Source organism: Caloenas nicobarica, chromosome 3 (assembly GCF_036013445.1).
Source record: "Caloenas nicobarica isolate bCalNic1 chromosome 3, bCalNic1.hap1, whole genome shotgun sequence".
Classification (NCBI taxonomy): domain Eukaryota; kingdom Metazoa; phylum Chordata; class Aves; order Columbiformes; family Columbidae; genus Caloenas; species Caloenas nicobarica.
In genome coordinates, this window is record NC_088247.1 from 93,552,082 (window position 1) to 93,570,838 (window position 18,757).

The following is an 18,757-nucleotide window of genomic DNA, read 5'->3' on the forward strand; positions in this document are numbered from 1 at the left end:
TCTCTCTTATTCTCTGCAACATATTTTGCTAAAATTCAGATGGGAACATTACAGTTTTGTCTTCAAAAATAACAGTCCTAACACTTACACATTTGCTGCAGATCAAAAACTACTAAGTTTTTGGGACACCATAAATAGACTGCATGTAAATACAACTGCTGCAGAGCAAATTTTTCCATTTTTGTAGACACACCACAGCCCAATATTCAATGCAAGTGTGGCTATTTTTCAAAAAGAAGTGAGAATATCTTGTATAAAGAAGTTACCAATAAAAAAATACCACTGGCGTTTGCAAGCTTGCCTTTCTGCATCTCTCTTCTACATCAATACATTCTAAATCAGTTGCTATTTAGGAGATTGGCTACTGATTTTAGCAATGTTCAGGTAGCACATTATGCACAAAATGCATGGTTCTCACATTCCAATTCAGACTGATATGGTATAAAAATACATAATTTCAAAATGCAAGACAGCATAAGCACATGGCACAACCATATTGGTAGGATCAGTGAATGAAAGCATTGTAAAAGTTTGGTTTGTGTAAAAACATGAAGGAAAAGACAACAGTTTCTTGCTCTATGGAGAATAATCTATCCATGAATACGGAGAGGATAATCAAAGGAACAAGAAGAAAACACAAAGATTGTGAAGTGAACCCGGCAGGTCCACAAGGGCTGAATGGGGAAAAAAATTAAAACCAGCAGCAATTATGTAATTCACACATGCTTAAATTCTGAGGGCAGAAGAGACATCCAGGTTTTCAGATTTCTGTATCAAGCCCATATATCTCAGGAAATTAATACATGTTTCAGAAAGATATCCAACTTGATTTAAACATTCATTGCTTAAGAAACTACCACTTCCCATGGAAAGATGTTCTAATGTATTATCATTCTCTCCATCAAATCTTATTTTTTTCTAGACTGAATCTGTCCAGCTTCAATTTCTACATCTTGTTAGGTACTTGTAAGATAGATTGAAGAGTGATCTTCTATTAGAGATTTTTTTTCCCCACATGAGACTTTCAGATCAAAATCAATTCACTTCTTAACAATCAAGTAATTTCTTTGACAAGTTAAGTAAACAGAGCTCTTTAACTCCCTCATTTCCAGACCCTGATTCACTCTTCTGCCTCTTTCCCAAACCCCATTCATTTTCAGTATCCTTGGTAACATTTGAATAACTGAAAATTGATTGAATATTAATGAAATAAACTAAGACAACACTGTAATAATTTTGTCAAAATTTAAAGTTTGTCCCAACTTTCTTATGTCTGTGGCAGAGATTAGCTGAGAGCACCTGTAAAGAAGAGAAGATACTCAAAGTGTGTAAAACGTATGTGACGACTGTTATGGTAGAGGCAAGGTAGAGAAGGAAACAGTAGACTAAAGTACAATGGCAAAAATATGAGTCAGGAAACAAGGTAAAAGTCGGCCAGAAAGACGGATACACAAAAGAGCATAGGAATAAAATAAATAATCCCTGATTCTGACATCTCACAGACATTTTTCTTTAAAGCCCTGGGAAGAAAGATGTTAAGTTTTCTCATATCAGTGGTCTCCACCTAGTCTTTCTATCCAGTCCAAGAGAGTACAAGAGGAATAATTTTACCAAAAGCACGGTTTTTAAGCTAATAGGAGACCATCATAAAATAGCCAAGGATTTGATCAAGATTTAAAATAATGCTATACTTTCAGCTAGCACCTAGCTTTTCTCCCTGTTCTTCCAAACACATAGAAATTTCTCTAAAAAGCTTGTTAACTTTTCAATTTTTTCTCTTTATATGTTAATATCTGGCTGCATATAGAAGACAGGAAAAACTACAATGGCATTTAAAATAAATTGCAACTTCATTAAGTCACCATGACTGGGTGAAAAACGCAAATAGGAGAGGCTTGGAAGTTAGTGAAAGTCAGCTGGTATGGCCAAATGGCAAAGAAAGGTTATTGGAAACAAGATGTCATTCCTCCAAAAGCTGAAGTCGCACCCAAATGAAGGATCACAAACTTGGAAAATTAAATATAATAATAAAATTAGGCAGGCCAATTCTTTTGTTCTAAATCTTCCTGCCAGCTGATAATCAGTTTATGAAATGAGCGCTCACAGAGGATAACAGCATTTCAGAGAGGTGAAAATAATTCTTTGCATCAGTGTTCACTGTAGAAGAAACTGAAGACAATTTTACCACAGAAGCCTTTTTTGATATGTCTTCTCTAAAAGGAAGTCCTGCTTTATAAAGCCTGAGCTCTTCAAAGGTGTCATCAAGTATTCAGATCAGGGTGATCTGGGTAACACAGGCTGCTTCTGATTCCAAAAGGCTGTTAGCGAAGACCCTCACCAACATTTAAGGAAAGCAGACAGCCACTGGAGAAGAGTCCTGGCATGGCTAAATAATGGAACAAAAAACAGGGAATGCAGGAGGGAGTTAATCAGTGGAGTTCTCCTGGGACCTGTTCTATTCAACATGTTTACAAGAGGTGAGCACTGAGGTGGTCAAGTTTGCTGGTGCTAAGAAGTTATTCAAGACACTAAGGAAAAGAGGCGACTGTGAAGAATTGCAGAAGAATGAAACTAAGTTATTGGACAATAAAATGGCAGATGAAATCCAGTGTGGATAGATGCAAAGTGCACACCAGGAAAAATAATTCTGGCTTCACAAAAAAAATCAAGGTCTCTGAACTGACCATCACCAGAAAGCTCCTGATGTGACGGCCAGTGTCATGAAAATATCAGCTCAGTGCCCAACTGCAGGCAAAAAAGCAAATCACTGCTAGGCATTTTTAGAAGAGGAATAGAAATCACCATTATTCCCCTACATATATCTGTCATTTGCACACACTTTGAATGGAGTACTGCTCGCCTTCATCTGAAAACAAATAGATTGAAACTGCAAAACAAAAGGAGAAGGGCAAGTATGATCAGAGATACGGAATGGTTTCCACCTGAGTTGAGTTTTCTTTGACAGAATTAGAAACTCAGAATCGACATGGACAGACCGTTCATTGTTTCTTCCCATACATACATCAAGTCATGAAATGAAGACAGAAAGAACCAAAGAGCAGGAAATTTTCCTTTTTGCAGCTTCCTTCTTGCCAATAGATGCTGAACATGCAATGGTGTTACCTGGGGAGACTGGAAAAGAAGATGGACAAAAGGGATTCCTTCAGGGTTGCTAAACTGGCAAACGTAACAAGTTCAACAAGTATGCTTTCAACAGGTTTGAATTTAGCAACATTCAGGTCAATTTGATGAAAGGAAACATGGTGGGAGTCTTTATTAAAGCTGTCCTATGTTGACAGAACCTGTTACATGACCAGTTAAAATCAGGCACATTAGAAACTGGCATATTTGAAGAGCATTGCAGTAAGATATTCACATGTTCACAGTTACAGAGAAAGAGGTAATTAATACAAGAATGAAATCAGGACTATATAGTTCAGTGCTCTGTCATCGAGACCTTACCCTACTATTATACTGAACGCCATTTGGTCTTTAGAAAGGCCGTTTTTTTCTCTTTATGTTTAGTTCCAGAAGCTTGTAAATACATTGCATTTGTAAACAACACTAAAAATCTTAGTTAACAGATTATAACTTATCTGTTAACCTTTAAGGAGAAGAAATTGTCACTTTTGGTCACGTGACCATATATGTAGACTATAGAATGAACAAAAAGTATATGATACATTATTACTAATCAAATCAAAGGCTGCATGACATAAGCATTTCTCTCACTGACCTGATGTTTTATTTATTTGTTTACAATGTAATCTCTCTGAGGCAACTCTTAGCAAAACAATAGACTTGTCCACAACTAAAAAACCTCACAGGTCCCATATCAGCAATAAGTGTACAAATTTTGTTCTTAACAGATTCAGTCTTCTTGGACAAGGGAATCTGATGGAAAAAACAAATTCTCTGGTAGGTAAGACAGACAGAGTCTGTTAACCTTTAGAATGTTTATACTGCCAGCCTTCCTCTTAGATAAAACTTTTCCATCATGACATTTGTAATAACAACAATTTTTCAAAATTCTGGTACCCAAACCCCTGCTTCAGGAAGATTTCCACATTAAAATAAAGAGAGGAAAAATAGCAGAGATTCCTCGACTTTGTTATTGTTAATTTAATAATTGGTGGACATGTTCAAAACAATAAGATACACGTCAAACTGATAACAGTTGATGGTACAAAGACCTCTATCGGGATAACTCATATGCTAAGTTATGGGGTCAATACAATTCAGGGATAATTTTTGAATTGTGAAAAAAACCCAAAAAAGTCAAATGCATACACGGTATTAATAATTCACCTTACCATGGAAAATCATTATTAGTAACTTGGTGGCATTACTGAACCTATTTCCAGTAAGCGTAAGCAAGAAATTCTGAAAATACTCATGGAAGCTAAAAATAAAACAGAATTGTATATGCACTGCTGAAGTAAACTGTTTACTAAATATCTATTATTATATTATAACACATAATATGACAAACTGCCAGTTTGGCTTACATTACTGTACTTTTAAACAATAATCAAGAGTTGGCAGAGAACTAGATAAGTGCTCATTTACTGTATTTTTTATAAATCTAAATAAATAAATGTATGGCAGGTTGTCCTAATCTAACTTCTCTTGGCTGATACTGGATTGCACCTTTTTGTGCCATACATTTTTTGGCATATTTTCCAAGTCTAGACTTAAATGTCTGGAACAATCACAAACGGACTCTCATACTGATAATTTCTACTCCTTGTGCAGGGAAAAGTGTACAAGATCCTGAAGTGAGATGAAAGTGCAGTGTGAAGGGTCTATTGTGAATTATCTTTCAAATGGAAAAAATCTTGTAACTTAGCACTGGACACTGTGCAAAGTTACAAGACTGGATACTGTTTAAATTACATGTTAGAGTGAGGAACAGGCCTTCTCCAGATAAAATTAATGGTGCAGTAAGTCACTCAAATACATAACTATATTAATTTGCCTGCAGTCTCTGATCAATATGAAAAAGTCACCTAATGTCACTTTGCATGCCAGTGTTGCATTCTTTCCTACTAACCACTACATTTTCTTGTGGTTTCTCCACACCCCGCCACAATCATTATATAACTAAGGATTTTGGTTGTTGGAAAAGTGAATCAGGGTTACAATAATATTTCAGATTTTACATCAACCTTTTTGTTTCTCCAAAGCCTTGAGAAGTGATCAAATAAATTTATTGCTGCCTTCATCACATGTCACTACTGAATATGAAGGACTGACCCATCAACTAGCACTTCTCAGCCAACCAAAGCATAACCTTAATTTTGACAGGAGAAATCAACTATTAAAGTGTATAATATAGAGAAATGCAAGATAGTAATTTATTTTTGGAATTAGAGAGTCATTTGAATACTTACTTTACAAAACTCTACACTGTTACAACAAATCTGCAAAAGCCTTAAGAATGAAGAACTAAAAGTCAAATTCTGTGTTTATTATGACGAGCCTTATGTTTTGATATGGTACTTCACTTTTTGTAATTTAATTATTTTATTTATGCAAATATGGTCCCAAATGCTATTGCACTCAAGAAGTTAAACACTTGACATTTTTACTCCTTAAAAAGCAACATTTGGTGACATCTAGATATGTTTATTAATTAGTGATTATTAACACCCAGTAAACAACATCATGTCTTGTAAAACACAATCTTTCTTCACAGCATGAGGCTGAAATCTATTATTCACTGATTCCATATGCTGAAATACACTCAAATGATCACAAATGACCTTAAGCATTAGATAAATGTAAATGAGGACAGGGTAGAAAATGTGCTTTTGATTGATATCTAAAAGACCAGGTTTGAAGTCTTGACAAGGGATGAAATCTGAAATCTCATACAAACTAGATGGCAATTGGAAATCTACAGAATCTCAGCTTCTGGATGGACGTACCACACGACCTCTCCTCAGCAGGGATGAGGGTCTGAGGCTGCTCACAAGAAACGTTCAGCACATGGAACCTGAAAGATCATTTCTGGGGCCCACATGGCCTTTGTCTGCTTGGCAGGCACTTATTCGGATGCATAGATAGAGCTCTAAGTTATATGCACGTACACCCTAATGAAGGCAGAATTTTTCTAACCATAAGTGCTCACTTAAAAGAACTTCTCCAGACAGAATGGACACATAAGCATAGGGGTAAATGATGTGAATGTTAGCCATTAAAATTGTATGGGTTTAACTCTCTATGTTAATAAGCTTATTCTGCTGTAACAGCTTGCCTTTCTCAGCTGTTTTTCAGCTTTACTTTTGTTACTTTGAGGAGGACTGAGAGCCCTTTTGGAATGAGAATCACCAAAACCAGAAGATTTAGACACACAAATAACAGCGCACTATTCACTCTTAGGTAGCTATCTCTAAGCACATTCTAATTCTTAACCCTATACCACGGATGCGAAGTACTTTACAATTTACTTTTAAAATACTACAAGAGATGAACACACTTCAAATTTTCAGCTACCTCCAGTCCCTATTATACCTGGAGATGCCTCAATGAAGCAGTTTAAGAGCTAACCTCAGTGGCCACCACCTATTACAGAATGGGTCAGGAAGGGCTCTGGAGACGACATGAAATCAAATTTTCTGAAGCTCTACAACGTCCACCTTCCAGACCATGTCTTTGGGGCTAATTCAGAGCCAACAGAGCTGGTGCACTATGAGAAAAATGTTGGGTGCACCCTGAATCTCAGGACATTGTCAATGAGGGACAGGGCGCAGCACACTGTGCCTGGCTCCCGTGCTCCCCGTCTGGCCTTGCCACGACAACACGACACTGACTGCACAGACAGGATGACCACGGATGCTCCAACAACATCTGCCTCAGGGGCAAATGGGAGTTGTTGCCACTTTGAATTCTCAGAGCTATTTAAAATGAAACCTGCCAGCGATTTAGGTACATTCATTCCAAGCCTCATATTCAGTGCAATGGGTAACACTGACTCTGAAGTAGCCAAATTTCAGCCATGGACCAAACTGCAGCTTGAAGAGACACAGCGTGTGTTAAAAAAAAAAAAAGGAAAAAGAGGTTATGTCACCAAGACTAATCGTACCGTATTTGCTATATTAAAAAGCAATTTTTTTTAACACTAAATTTCTGTCTTGCATCACTTACCTACTCATACTGTATATACATCTGTGTCAGCATCAATAGTACAGGCCACACTTTCACACTTTGGAATGCATTTCACATTTACATTAAATATACAGTTACATGCAAGAATCAGTAAAAGAGTTTAGTAGACTCTTACCAGCTTGATACTTTCTGAGCCTTAAATACTCCTGCATTTTGGTTTCTTGTGATGATCTCACTTACATCTGTAACATATTTGTTAAGAATTTTCTATAAAACTAGAGCAGTAATAAAAATAATTTAAAAATTACATTTTTTTCCATTGTTAATACCTTCATAATGTCTTTTATCTGTTTGGTCATCTTTAATCTGTGCTAATAGTCTTTTCAGAAACATAAATTGTACATTGCTACTCCAGCACATCAAACATAAATCTATGCAGCAACTTGCTCTTGCTGCCACCCTCCACTGACTGTATCACTGGATCACAGTGCTGAGGGTTTGGGGGCTTATGGGTTTTGAGTTTCTGCCCTGCCACAAGACACGTACCTTGGTTCCTGGCTCGGTCTGGGTGAAATCCAACACACAACTGGAGCACCTTAAACTGTGGGCAGGGGAGTTTCTAGTCCTTTTGCTTTCTTAAGAATGGTTTGGAACCACAATAAAAGATAAATAAATGCCTTTTCTTCCTCACAGGCACTGCAACAGTGCCTCAGCCTCATGTCTCGGCTTCTTCCAGTTTGGAAGATCAGGTCACAAATCTGGGCAGCCATTCCAGGAGGCCAAAGTGAAGGCTGAGAGTGACAAGTTGGAGGGGAAGCTGTGCCCAGTCATCTATGCCTAGAAGGATAAGCTTCACAATCAATCATTTGTGGCTAGTGAGGAGTCATAGGAAGGAAAAGGTGTAGAAAGTGACCAAGGAACTATGTGAATACTAAATGGCACCCAGTGTGAATCCATATAGATTTGAACGATTCGCTCTCAAATATAAAAAATTATCTTAAGGGGACAATTCTGATAAAGATGTCAATGATCCATCTTTCTTATTTAATGTACAGGAAATCTGATGCGAATTAGGACGATGTTTCTAGGTGCATAAAATATGTTGAATTCTTCTTTGCAAGTGCTCTTACAAGAAAACTGAAAACAGTGTCAGGCTAATTTAAAATACCACTAATGTATCTTTTTATTTGCCTTGCTGAAGTGACTTGATTGTCCTTCCAACATGGTTGACTATTTAAGAAAAGTTATTTTAGGAAAGCCTCTATTCAAACAATGAGCAAGAAAAAAACCCCAGACATTTTGTGAAGCCAAAAACTAGAAATGGATTGAGAGAAAACTGGTTTAAACAAATTTCTGTAGTTTGGACATGTCTTTTAAATCTTTTCCACAATATGCTATGAGAAATATTAATAGTAATGAATGGTCTATGCCTGTGAAGCAAAAGGAAGGTGTAAATAATTCCATGAGCGAAGTATGCTGTTTTTAAGTAGAGGCAGATGTAACATGGTTATAAATTAGCTATATTGCACTTAAATTATATAACTGAGGAAAACTATTAATAATTGTTGTAAACACGTTAACACTAGCTTTTAAAAATAATTTATAAGCCCATGTCTTCAGGCATTCAGGCTGAACATGACCTTTCTAACCTAATTTTCCCAGGACTGTTGAAAGATCCATACACTATATTTTAATGGCCAATATAGTGCACTGCAACAATGTTTTGTATTATTGATGTTTTCAGACAGTAGTTCAAGTCACTAGCACATGGTGTGAAACAGAGCTAAGGCAGAAGGTACACAGCCTCTCTGAAATAGGAGACAATTTTTACTAAAAATGAACCTTATTCTTGGATTTTGACCTGTCAAAACAAGTAGAGATGCTTCCAGTGTTTTGCGGAAAAAGAATTTGATGTTCATGACTGACTATGTCATAGATATTACCTAAGTTAGAAAATTTGTATCTGAATGCATATAATCCAAAATTACAAAGGGGGGTGAATCTGATAACTTTGCCTATGTATACCATAATAATTCACTTGAAATATCTATATTTTTTAAAATACTTTATCTAAATGATACTGAAAGAACTCAGACAAAATACACTAAACCAACAAGAAAGTTTTGAACAAAGCTGCAAAAGGAATAACATGTCTTTATTTTATTGATTTTCCAATATAAATGATCTGTTAAATCAATTAAAATCTGCCCATGATAAGCAAAAGGACTGAGTTAGAGTGGAGTCTTTTAAATGGACTAGTAACTCAAATCATAATATCCTTTTAAAAACCTCCATAAACCTCGTGCATAGCATCATTGATTAATATAAAATATAGCTCTATGCTTCAGAGTGAAATGGTTAAAATCACAACGATTTGAAATTAACATATTCATAAATTGTTTTAACTTGTAACATTTCAATAATATATCCTAATATAGACATTGAAAGCATACATAGTGAATACTTCATGTGGCAGTATGAAATGGAGAATAATATGAAGAATGTCAAAAATTAAAAGAAAAATCAAATCCTCAAAAGCTTGAGACTTCACAAAGCAAAGCTGTTAGTTACGCTCACTGAACAGCGATAACAACAACAAAAACAACAATAATTATGATGATGATGATAATACAAAGGCAGATTCTCAGATGCAATGCACTATTGCCAGGTCGATTTTCAATTACATTTCACTGATGTATTCATTTGTTTCTTAATGTGCTCATCTTGCCCATTAAGAATAATTAGCAGGCTTGCTTGGTGATTTCCTGGCTTCTGACAGTGATTTTTTTTCCTTTTTTTTTGTTGACAACCACTTTTACTTTTTGGAAAGTAATTTTTGGATATTAGAGTATGACTGGCATGTAATTTTAGCTTCCTAAGAAATTTAAAGGGAAGATGTAAACAGTAATTTTTAAACAAGATTATTTTAATCTGTAATACCTACAGACAAGCATAATACTAGGCATTAACTATTCCTGAAGAGCAAAATCGAGAAAAGAAAACAGTATTTTATGCCACATTAATTTGGTATGCTAAACAATTACAAAATACCATCGGCAATAATAAAAATTAGCAGAAATACATAATTTGTAGTCTGTGGCACTTGGTGCCAAATACTGTTTCCTATCACACTAAAAATTCTTACTGATTTCAGTGAGTCTGGTGTGCCTGAAACAGACCTAAATTTAGCCTAAACTTCTATTATAGCTAGTCACTATAGAAAAGAATGCCAAAGAAAATTACCATACGACAGATCATAGAATTACCACTGAAGACCAAAAACCACCTAAAATGCAACATAAATTTTATTATGTGCACTTTTAAGACTACATTCTACCTACACTGTAAAGTTCTTAGTCTGCTGCACTTTGGCACCCTGCTAATATTAAGCCCATTGTAAAATCCAACACAATAAAAGCACTTTGAATGCTGAGCCTTCAGAGCACCAAATGTTAAAAAAGAAAAATAAATTCCTGTTAGAGCTTTCCACCAATCGCTTCCCTGAAAGGGATTCACTGAGTGAATACAGATGAAGACTTCTTGTAAGCCTTTTGGAAATAAAAGATATTTCTAAAACATGTTGTGAAAAACTAAGGTGTGCTAATTAGATGACATTAACAGTATCTTCTTCAGGAATAAAAGCACTTTAATTTGTTTAATTCCAAAGACTGCGTGAATACTTTTAGCACTTGCCAATTTTCCTTGCTATAGCAGACTTCTAAATTTCAAAAAAGTTCAGGTATGTTTACGGAATCTGCTACGCAGGATATTCGCTGACTTGATGATTACTGAGCTCACCTGAAGCTTTCTGTGGGTAAAATGACCTTTTGTTAAATACATATGCTTCTATAAAACATCAGTTTGTTTTGTTAGGCTAGTTTCGAAACACTTTTTTTTTCTCCCACATTTTTATCTTCATAATGACATAGAGGAAAGATTGGAAGGGGTGATGCTGGTTAAAATAAACAGAATAATGAATAATTCTTCCTCAAGACATAAGGACACCAAACCAGAATTTAATAAAATAAGAATGCCTGAAACGCAATGGAGAACTTGCATTTTCGAGAAAAGGGGGGCTTTTATAAGTCTTTCTTCAAGTTTTAAAAGATACGATCTAGGACAGGCTGTTTTTTTCCATGAAACTGTTAAATTGTTGTAAGCAACTATAGTTACCTCAGTTACCTCTGAGAAAGTCTTTTTAAAGGCAGTAGCTAATATTTTTGCACTGCAATGTCCCCTGTTCTAACAGCCACCAGCAACTGCAATTTTTGTAAACCACGAATTAGTTTAACTTATTTTTTTTCACTAAGTACTCATTATGTTAGCTCTCAAACACATACAGAACTCAAATCGAAATAATTCTGATGAAGCAGTGGCCAAAACCTGAAAAAACTAGTCTGCCTTGGATGCAAATGGAAAGATTACCAAGGAACAAAAGCAAACAGATATCTTCCTTTTTTTCCCCCTCTCAATTTCTAAGGGCTATTAGTATTCACTGTATATATCTGTTCTTGTTCTGTGCTGATATTTAATGTGGCCACAAATTATGCTCACTCATTCTCTCGCTTAGTCAAAGTCCAGTTCAATTTTCTAAACTATGTGTTCATATTAGAAGGGCATATTAGCAATTTATTCTAATATAAGAAATATAATAAAACACTTTCTACAAGAGACAGAGGAGTTTTGCAATCTTACATCAAGAGAAATAATGATAAATTGATAATCGATTAAGCACACTAAAGGGGTAATTTGTAGGCAGTTATAACTTAGCAGCAACAAGGAAACCATACATTTCAATATACACTGGAAAAGCTATAACAATATACAAATACTGGTTATGTTTTAAGAGGCTACTATCTGAAAGTAAAAAAAGAAAAAATAATCTAGTTCTTCTGCAAAAGGAATATGTGAAGGGGAGCTAATGATTTGATTCAGTGCTACATCTCCTGTAACGTGCAGCACACACATACGGAATCTTTCAGCACTCAACCATAAGACAAATATTTACTACTGTACTTGCTCTATACCAACACGTACATTTTTAATTAAAGAAGAAAATGCGGCATTTATTGTGGGGGGAGCTGTAGCTCTGTTCAAGATAGTCTGCATCTATTTTTTAATTACTTATGTGGGGACTTTTTCTTAATATACCCCATGCTGTCTGTCTTTATATCGATTGTTACTCAGCCAGTAAAAAGGAACGAGCACAACAAACGAGTTTTCTATCTGAATAAGGATACTTTTGATGGCCTTTTCATTTCCATCAGTTAACAGAACTTCTTTGACATCTGCAGAAATAGCAACCTGAAAAAAAAGAGCACAGCAAACAATGAGCAAATATGCTTGTCTGTGTGGAAGTGAAGACAGGAGTGACAAGCCTTCAGTATCATGCTTCCTCACCTATTTCTCTGTAACAATCTTCAATCTTTTTTCATTTTATGTCTGCATTATTTTAATCATTCAATCAAATCAGTCAATACTTTTATCATTCCATTTGCGGGAGCCTCTATCTTGCTATCATTCTGTTCCGTAATTGCATTGTGACAGCGGATGATGGTATTCTGAGAGGCTTTCATTTGCGGGCTTCTGTTTATCTAGTAGAGCCATCATACAAGGCTGTCACTCTGCCTTTCAGCTTGCTTCTGTCTGACTGCCTGATGCCCTTCATATAACTTTGCATTGCAGGCAGATGGCTTTGTAAGGGTAATTTTTTTGTGAGCTTTGACATGCTCGCACATTGGGCTGTAACCTCGACACATTGTATAAGAGCGACAGGTTTGTCAAATGCCAATCAGTGTAACAATATGCTTTTATTTGTAGAGACATAAAAACTTGTCTAATGCACTGCACTGCTACATAATATCTCCTGAATACATGACTCAGAACCCAGAGAATGGTGAACGACTCTCCTGAATGGCCAATCTAATTCAAAAGAATCTAATTACCGAGAGCTCTGGATCATGTTTGTTGGTGTAATAATGCAGGCAAAACATTAGCAGCTATATCATGGTGCTCCAACTGTGATTCGCCAGGCTATTCCTGTATCTTAGCAAATGGGACTATAATCTGAAAAAAAAAAAAAAGCCTCGGCTATGGCAATGAAAGACAGACTGTACGTGGCCTGGAATGTCACAACAAGAGATATTGACTACACGGAGGTAAAATGTTTCTGCTCATCGAGGCAACCATAAAATCAATATGATACGAAAGCAAGTCAATCTAGAAGGTCTCTCAAGACTCTGCAGCTTGACCGCAGCTGAGGCTGTTGACAGTTCTCTGACCCAGCAGTTGGAGGCACTGGAACATTTTTCCTTTTGTTTCTTCCTTTGAATGGGATTGGAATTGAGAAAAGACCTACCATGAGCCCAGCCAAGCATGTCATGCCACCCCCTAGCTCACACACAGCAAGGTCCCTGAAAGAGAGAAAGGAAATGGTAGAACCCATACAAATTAGGTTGAAAATGGTCAGAGAGACATATATGTTACAGGAACAAATTGCCATCTGCAGTAAGAACGGAGCTACCAGGAAGTTGTAGAGACATGACTAGGCTACCTCATGTCGTTTTGCGTTTTAAAAATAATTATGAAATAGAAAAGTCACAAAGCAGGCAAATCAGTGGGGGTTCCCTCATTAGTGTTCAGTGCAACATTACCACCGCTGAGCTGAAAAATCTGAGAAGGTTCCCTTTTTTCCCTTGTCAATGGCTCTGTCTTTTAGAACTAAACTAGCTAGAGTAGCGAAAGATAATTGTTAGGAAAGGATAACAATGTTAATCACATTCATTCTTGCAAAAACAGTTAGAGAAGTAAATGGGGAAATTAATATTATTTATATATATCTCTCCTTATAGTTATGCCTAAAAGACGCCTTATATTAAAAAGAGAGAAGTTTTAAAACAAGCCATATACTGCAAAACAATTACACATGAAGAAATCCGATCCTTCAATTAGCACTTAAAACCACAAGTGACCTACAAACAATACTGTTATGAACAACGATGGGAACAGCAACAGTTAAGCCTCAGAAAACTAAACTAAGTTGGTGTCAAGAGCCTAATCTGAGCCCGAGCAGAGGGCTGAATACATGGTCTAAAAGGCTGCTTTTAACTTAGACCATACCGCGCTGTTATTAAGGCGTGCATGTGAAATATAATTTGGTGCAGATAGCGTGCTGGGTGGGAGCTTGCAGGGCAGCCACAAAGAAAGTCCTCCAGAGGCAAGGCCTGCCCGGACGGGAGGAGGGAGGAGGGGAGCGAGGGAGGGGTGCTGACCCTGCGCCCAAACCGCTCCGAGCGGCGTCCAGGGCAAGGCAGAGCCGCCGTTCACGAACACGCTGCTTTATAGCTAAATCTACGGCAACTGTTACAGCTGGCAGAAACCTTCCCATTGAGACATTTTCGGCAGGCAGAAAATGGAATTTCAGCTAAACAGATTTTGTGTGTGTGCGTGTGCGCACCTTTTCTTCTCCCCTAAAACACCAACATTTGAATATCTGTTTTTATGTGAAAGTATTACCTTCCTGCTCACTTGACATTGATATTTAGGAAGAGCATCTAGGATGCCATACCAGGATCAGTATTTTTTTTTTATTGATATTTTTTTCACTGAGGCCACTGCACCAGGCTGTATGGCCATATACTAATGTTCCCTGTCTCGATGGGATAGATTTATTTTTCTTAGCCTCCATGAATTTTATTTGCAAAAAGTTTAGTTGTCCTGTTTAACAGAGATTAGACAGAGAATGGACATACTCCAGAGGAACAAGCTGTACATAAACCTAAGGAGAATATAAAACAGATGTGGGAAATTTGCAGTTTGTGGTTTAAATAGAAGGATTATAGTTTTATGCACACATAAGTTTTCATTTTTCTAAACCACGTATGTCATATATATTAAAAGCATAATCATATGGTTATATATGAGATTTACAACTAACTTAATCCTTCATTATAGTAATGCTTATTGAAATAAACACAGAAAGTATCTAGTGTGGGGTTTTTAAAGCATTTTGAACCAAATGTGCATGTACATAATATACAAGCATATCCATACACACATATACACATACATATTTATACATACAATTTGTTTCAGTGCAAAGTTCCTTTATTAGCAAATTTTAAAAATCCTGCCCATCTCTTAGGCAATGTTTAGTGACATTTATTGATGAGAACAAAAATAAGAAACTCTACTCTGAGTGTACTGTTGAGAGGGCATAATCCTGAGAAATCAGGGTATGAAACTGCCTGTGTCCTCCACAGAAGTTCAGCTGACTGCTGCCGCCCAGTACACAGGCTTGAAACCCAGACTAGGAAAACACCCTTTCAGTGGGCAGCACCGGGAGGTTTGCTGTGAAGAGCCTCTGAGCACCAGTAGGACGGATAAGGCACGGTGTGGGGCTGGAAGGCAAAGCACACCAGGGACACCAGTACAGCAGCAGCAGTGCCCAGCTACACTCAGAGGAAGGAGCAGCAACTCCCAGACTAGGTGTGTTAGCTGCCTCTAATGGGGTGGGCTTCATTCAGGGGGTGGCCAGAGCAGAAATGAGGTTTTACGAACCAGGGCACGCTTTGGAGTCAGGTCTTGATTCCAGACTGGAGTCTGAGCCAGCTGCAGGAACCAACTCACAGCTGATACATTTTCAGCTTTGGTACAGGGGGCAGGGACCTACAGCTTGGTCTCCCCTATTTTACCAACAACATATGTACACAGACTGAGGGATTTTGTATACTCCAAGCTGGTTACTTGGTATTAGCCTTGCACCCTCACTCAGGACTCAATTTATACCTGCAAATGCATTCTTACAATGGTTTTTCCTGCACTCCATTCATTCTCTTGACAATGAAACTTCAAGGATTTCCAAGTGCAAGGCTCTCTGTGCTCAACGGCAGAAGATACAGGATGGATTTTATTTTTAGGTGTTCCTATTGGAGCCTTGATAACTGTCTTCTATAAGTTTAGAAAATATGAAAAAAAACCTCCGAAAACAAATAAAAGTGCAGGAATACTTCAAATTGTTTCACGACACAAATACCGCTGCAAGCTCCTCCATCGCCATATGCAGTGTTTATTATTTACTTTATCAGGTAATATTTTGCTTGCTTTTGCAACAGATGTCAGTTTAAAGAATGTCTCTTATTTTTCCTGACCTTCACAATCAGTACTGATCGATTGGAGCTTCACTTTTGTTTCCCAAAAATCAAAGTGAAATAAAACGCCTTGAGTGGAAATCAAAAGTCTTTGACATATAGCAGAAAGCTTGCTGTGCAATATTAGTACCCAAAGGCAGCTCAGAATTCTTTGTTAAGAGCAACATGCTTTCACCTTGAACATTTTAAATTTAATCTGAAGACTTAAATCATAGCAATCTTTACCATGCAGATACAATAAAACTAAGAGATTGGAATTTATCTTTTTATGTTTAACTCTTTACCTGAATATTTCATTGTGCTTTAGGCAGTAGTAAGCCAGCACTTCTTCAGATGGCCAGAGACCTATAAAACAAAGATATTCACCTTCTTAGAAGAGATATTTTTTGGTCTAAACCAATATTTTTATACATATTATCATTTGCAGACCTCTACTAGCTGTTTCATTTTCTAAATTTGTCACAATACCATGAAATAAACAAATAAGACCTTTAATGGAAGACTTCTGATTTAAGCATTGGAAATTAGTATTTCATAGATTTCATCCTGAATCATGATCAGAAATTTACTTTAAAGATACGCGCATAAACATACACAAATATCTCTCTCTATATATACACACAATTGTCCAGACTTTAAAAGTTATATAAAATCTAATTCTCTGAAACTTCTGATATTTGAGCATTCACACGAATACCAAATTATGTTTGGGAGGTTTGGGTGAGGCCCACCTTGCCTTTCAGCCTCTTCCTAACAGTGGACAGGAGCCCCTTCCTTCTTCGTTAGCTGTCCTCTACAGTAATTTAATTTCTTCCCAGTTTCTTTTTATGTAGCTGCTTTTCTCTTAGGTTTATTTAGGTCAGACATCAGTCTGACTGTAAGGGACACTGACCAGCAACACATGCTAAGGACAAATACAGGACTAGGGCAACAACGCAGCATCATTTCTAGCTATGGCTCAAGTTCTTGAAGAGGAGAGGAGATACAAGTGTTAAGTTCTGTTTGTCACCAAAGGATTTTTCTAGTTGTTCTGTGGACTGCAGTAAACTTTCCATAGCTGCAAGGTCCTGTGGCAGGAAGCACCACAGTTTTACTGTGCTGTATAATGAAATATATCCTCTCTCTTGTTTTGTAGTTGACTCCCTATCATTTTCATTTGAGGCCCTCTAGTCTTTGCATGGGAACAGACAGGAGCAATCACATGTTTTTAGAACTGCAGAATCATAGAAGAGTTTGGCTTGGAAGTGACCTTTAAAAGTCATCTAGTCCAACCCCCTGCCATGAGCAGGGACATCTTCAACTAGATCAGGTTGCTCAGAGCCCCGTCCAGCCTGGCCTCGAATGTCTCCAGGAATGGGGGATCTACCACCTCTCTGGGCAACCTGCACTGGTGTTTCACCACCCTCACTGTAAGAATTTTTTCACCTAATCTGTATTATTCATGACATTCTATGCTTCCATCATAAAACTTACACCGGTCATTGTCAACCTTGTCAATACTTGGAGACATCCATGCAAAATTTACCCCTTGAACACCGCTCACTCATGAAACTCGCTGTTTCATCAGAGCAGCTTCCCACCTCACTGGAACACCTAAGTGAAGTACCATGGACTGTGGAGACGGCAGGACAGATCCTCCTGCAGGCACCAGCCTCCTTTGCTGGAGGGAGCCTGGGGAAAACAGACTCAGGCACCTGAGTTAGGTTCCCAAAGTTAAGGGAGGATGAATCAAAGGCACATGCGGCCAAATTACGGTTGTATTTGTTTTCCATCTGTCGTTGCTTAGCAATGTAAAAACACACTTACATGTCTACCCACAGGTCAAAACCAGGGATAGCCTCCCCCTCACAATACACAGCGTTATGAATTAACCTGACAGAAACTTAATATTATGAACTATAAACACTTCAATGGCTGCAGGAAACCTAAAACTAGACATGTGGGAGCATCCTTTAGAAATTTCTAGACAGGTAATCTGAATGCCATGCAGCTTATTATGTATGTGCATCCTTTAGACCATTTTTAATGATTTTTTATTCTCGAGGCTTTAAAAATGTCACGTTTAATAGAAGGAGAAGTTTGTGAGAAAAACTGTTTTCCTTTTGAATCAGTTGGAGCCTGATTGTAACAATCAAATACATAATTCTTCCTGTCTACCCATTAAGTTTTCTGAACTACCCTTACTCATAGCGATAAACAATGAAAATTGATGAATGTGTTGTCTGCATGCAGATCAAGCAAAAGCCTAGACAGGATTTGCCCAAAACTTTGCATATAACTTTTGTATGACAAAGATCATAAAAGTAAAAAAAAAAAGCGGTGTGATGATTCACATGTATAGCAATATTGGTATTTGTCCTGTTTATGACAGCTTAGCCTGATTAGGTGTTTGCACATGTGCTATTTTGCTTAGACTTGCTAAGGGTTAAAATAAAATATTCACACACGACTACACATTCTTCAATGAAACATACACTAAGAATCATACAGGATTTTCC

At 37.1% G+C, this 18,757-nt stretch overlaps 1 protein-coding gene across 1 annotated transcript in view; it reads right to left on the bottom strand.

The window, feature by feature from the left end:
- CAMKMT (calmodulin-lysine N-methyltransferase) overlaps positions 1 to 18,757 on the bottom strand; it is a 221,104-nt gene that overhangs the window by 26,465 nt on the left and 175,882 nt on the right. Inside the window, exons 4-7 of the mRNA XM_065631758.1 lie at positions 16,544 to 16,604; positions 13,469 to 13,523; positions 12,351 to 12,414; positions 7,286 to 7,352 (exon numbers count right to left, since the gene is read on the bottom strand). Of these exons, the coding sequence (XP_065487830.1) occupies positions 7,286 to 7,352; positions 12,351 to 12,414; positions 13,469 to 13,523; positions 16,544 to 16,604 (247 nt within the window). The remainder of the gene's footprint in view (positions 1 to 7,285; positions 7,353 to 12,350; positions 12,415 to 13,468; positions 13,524 to 16,543; positions 16,605 to 18,757) is intronic.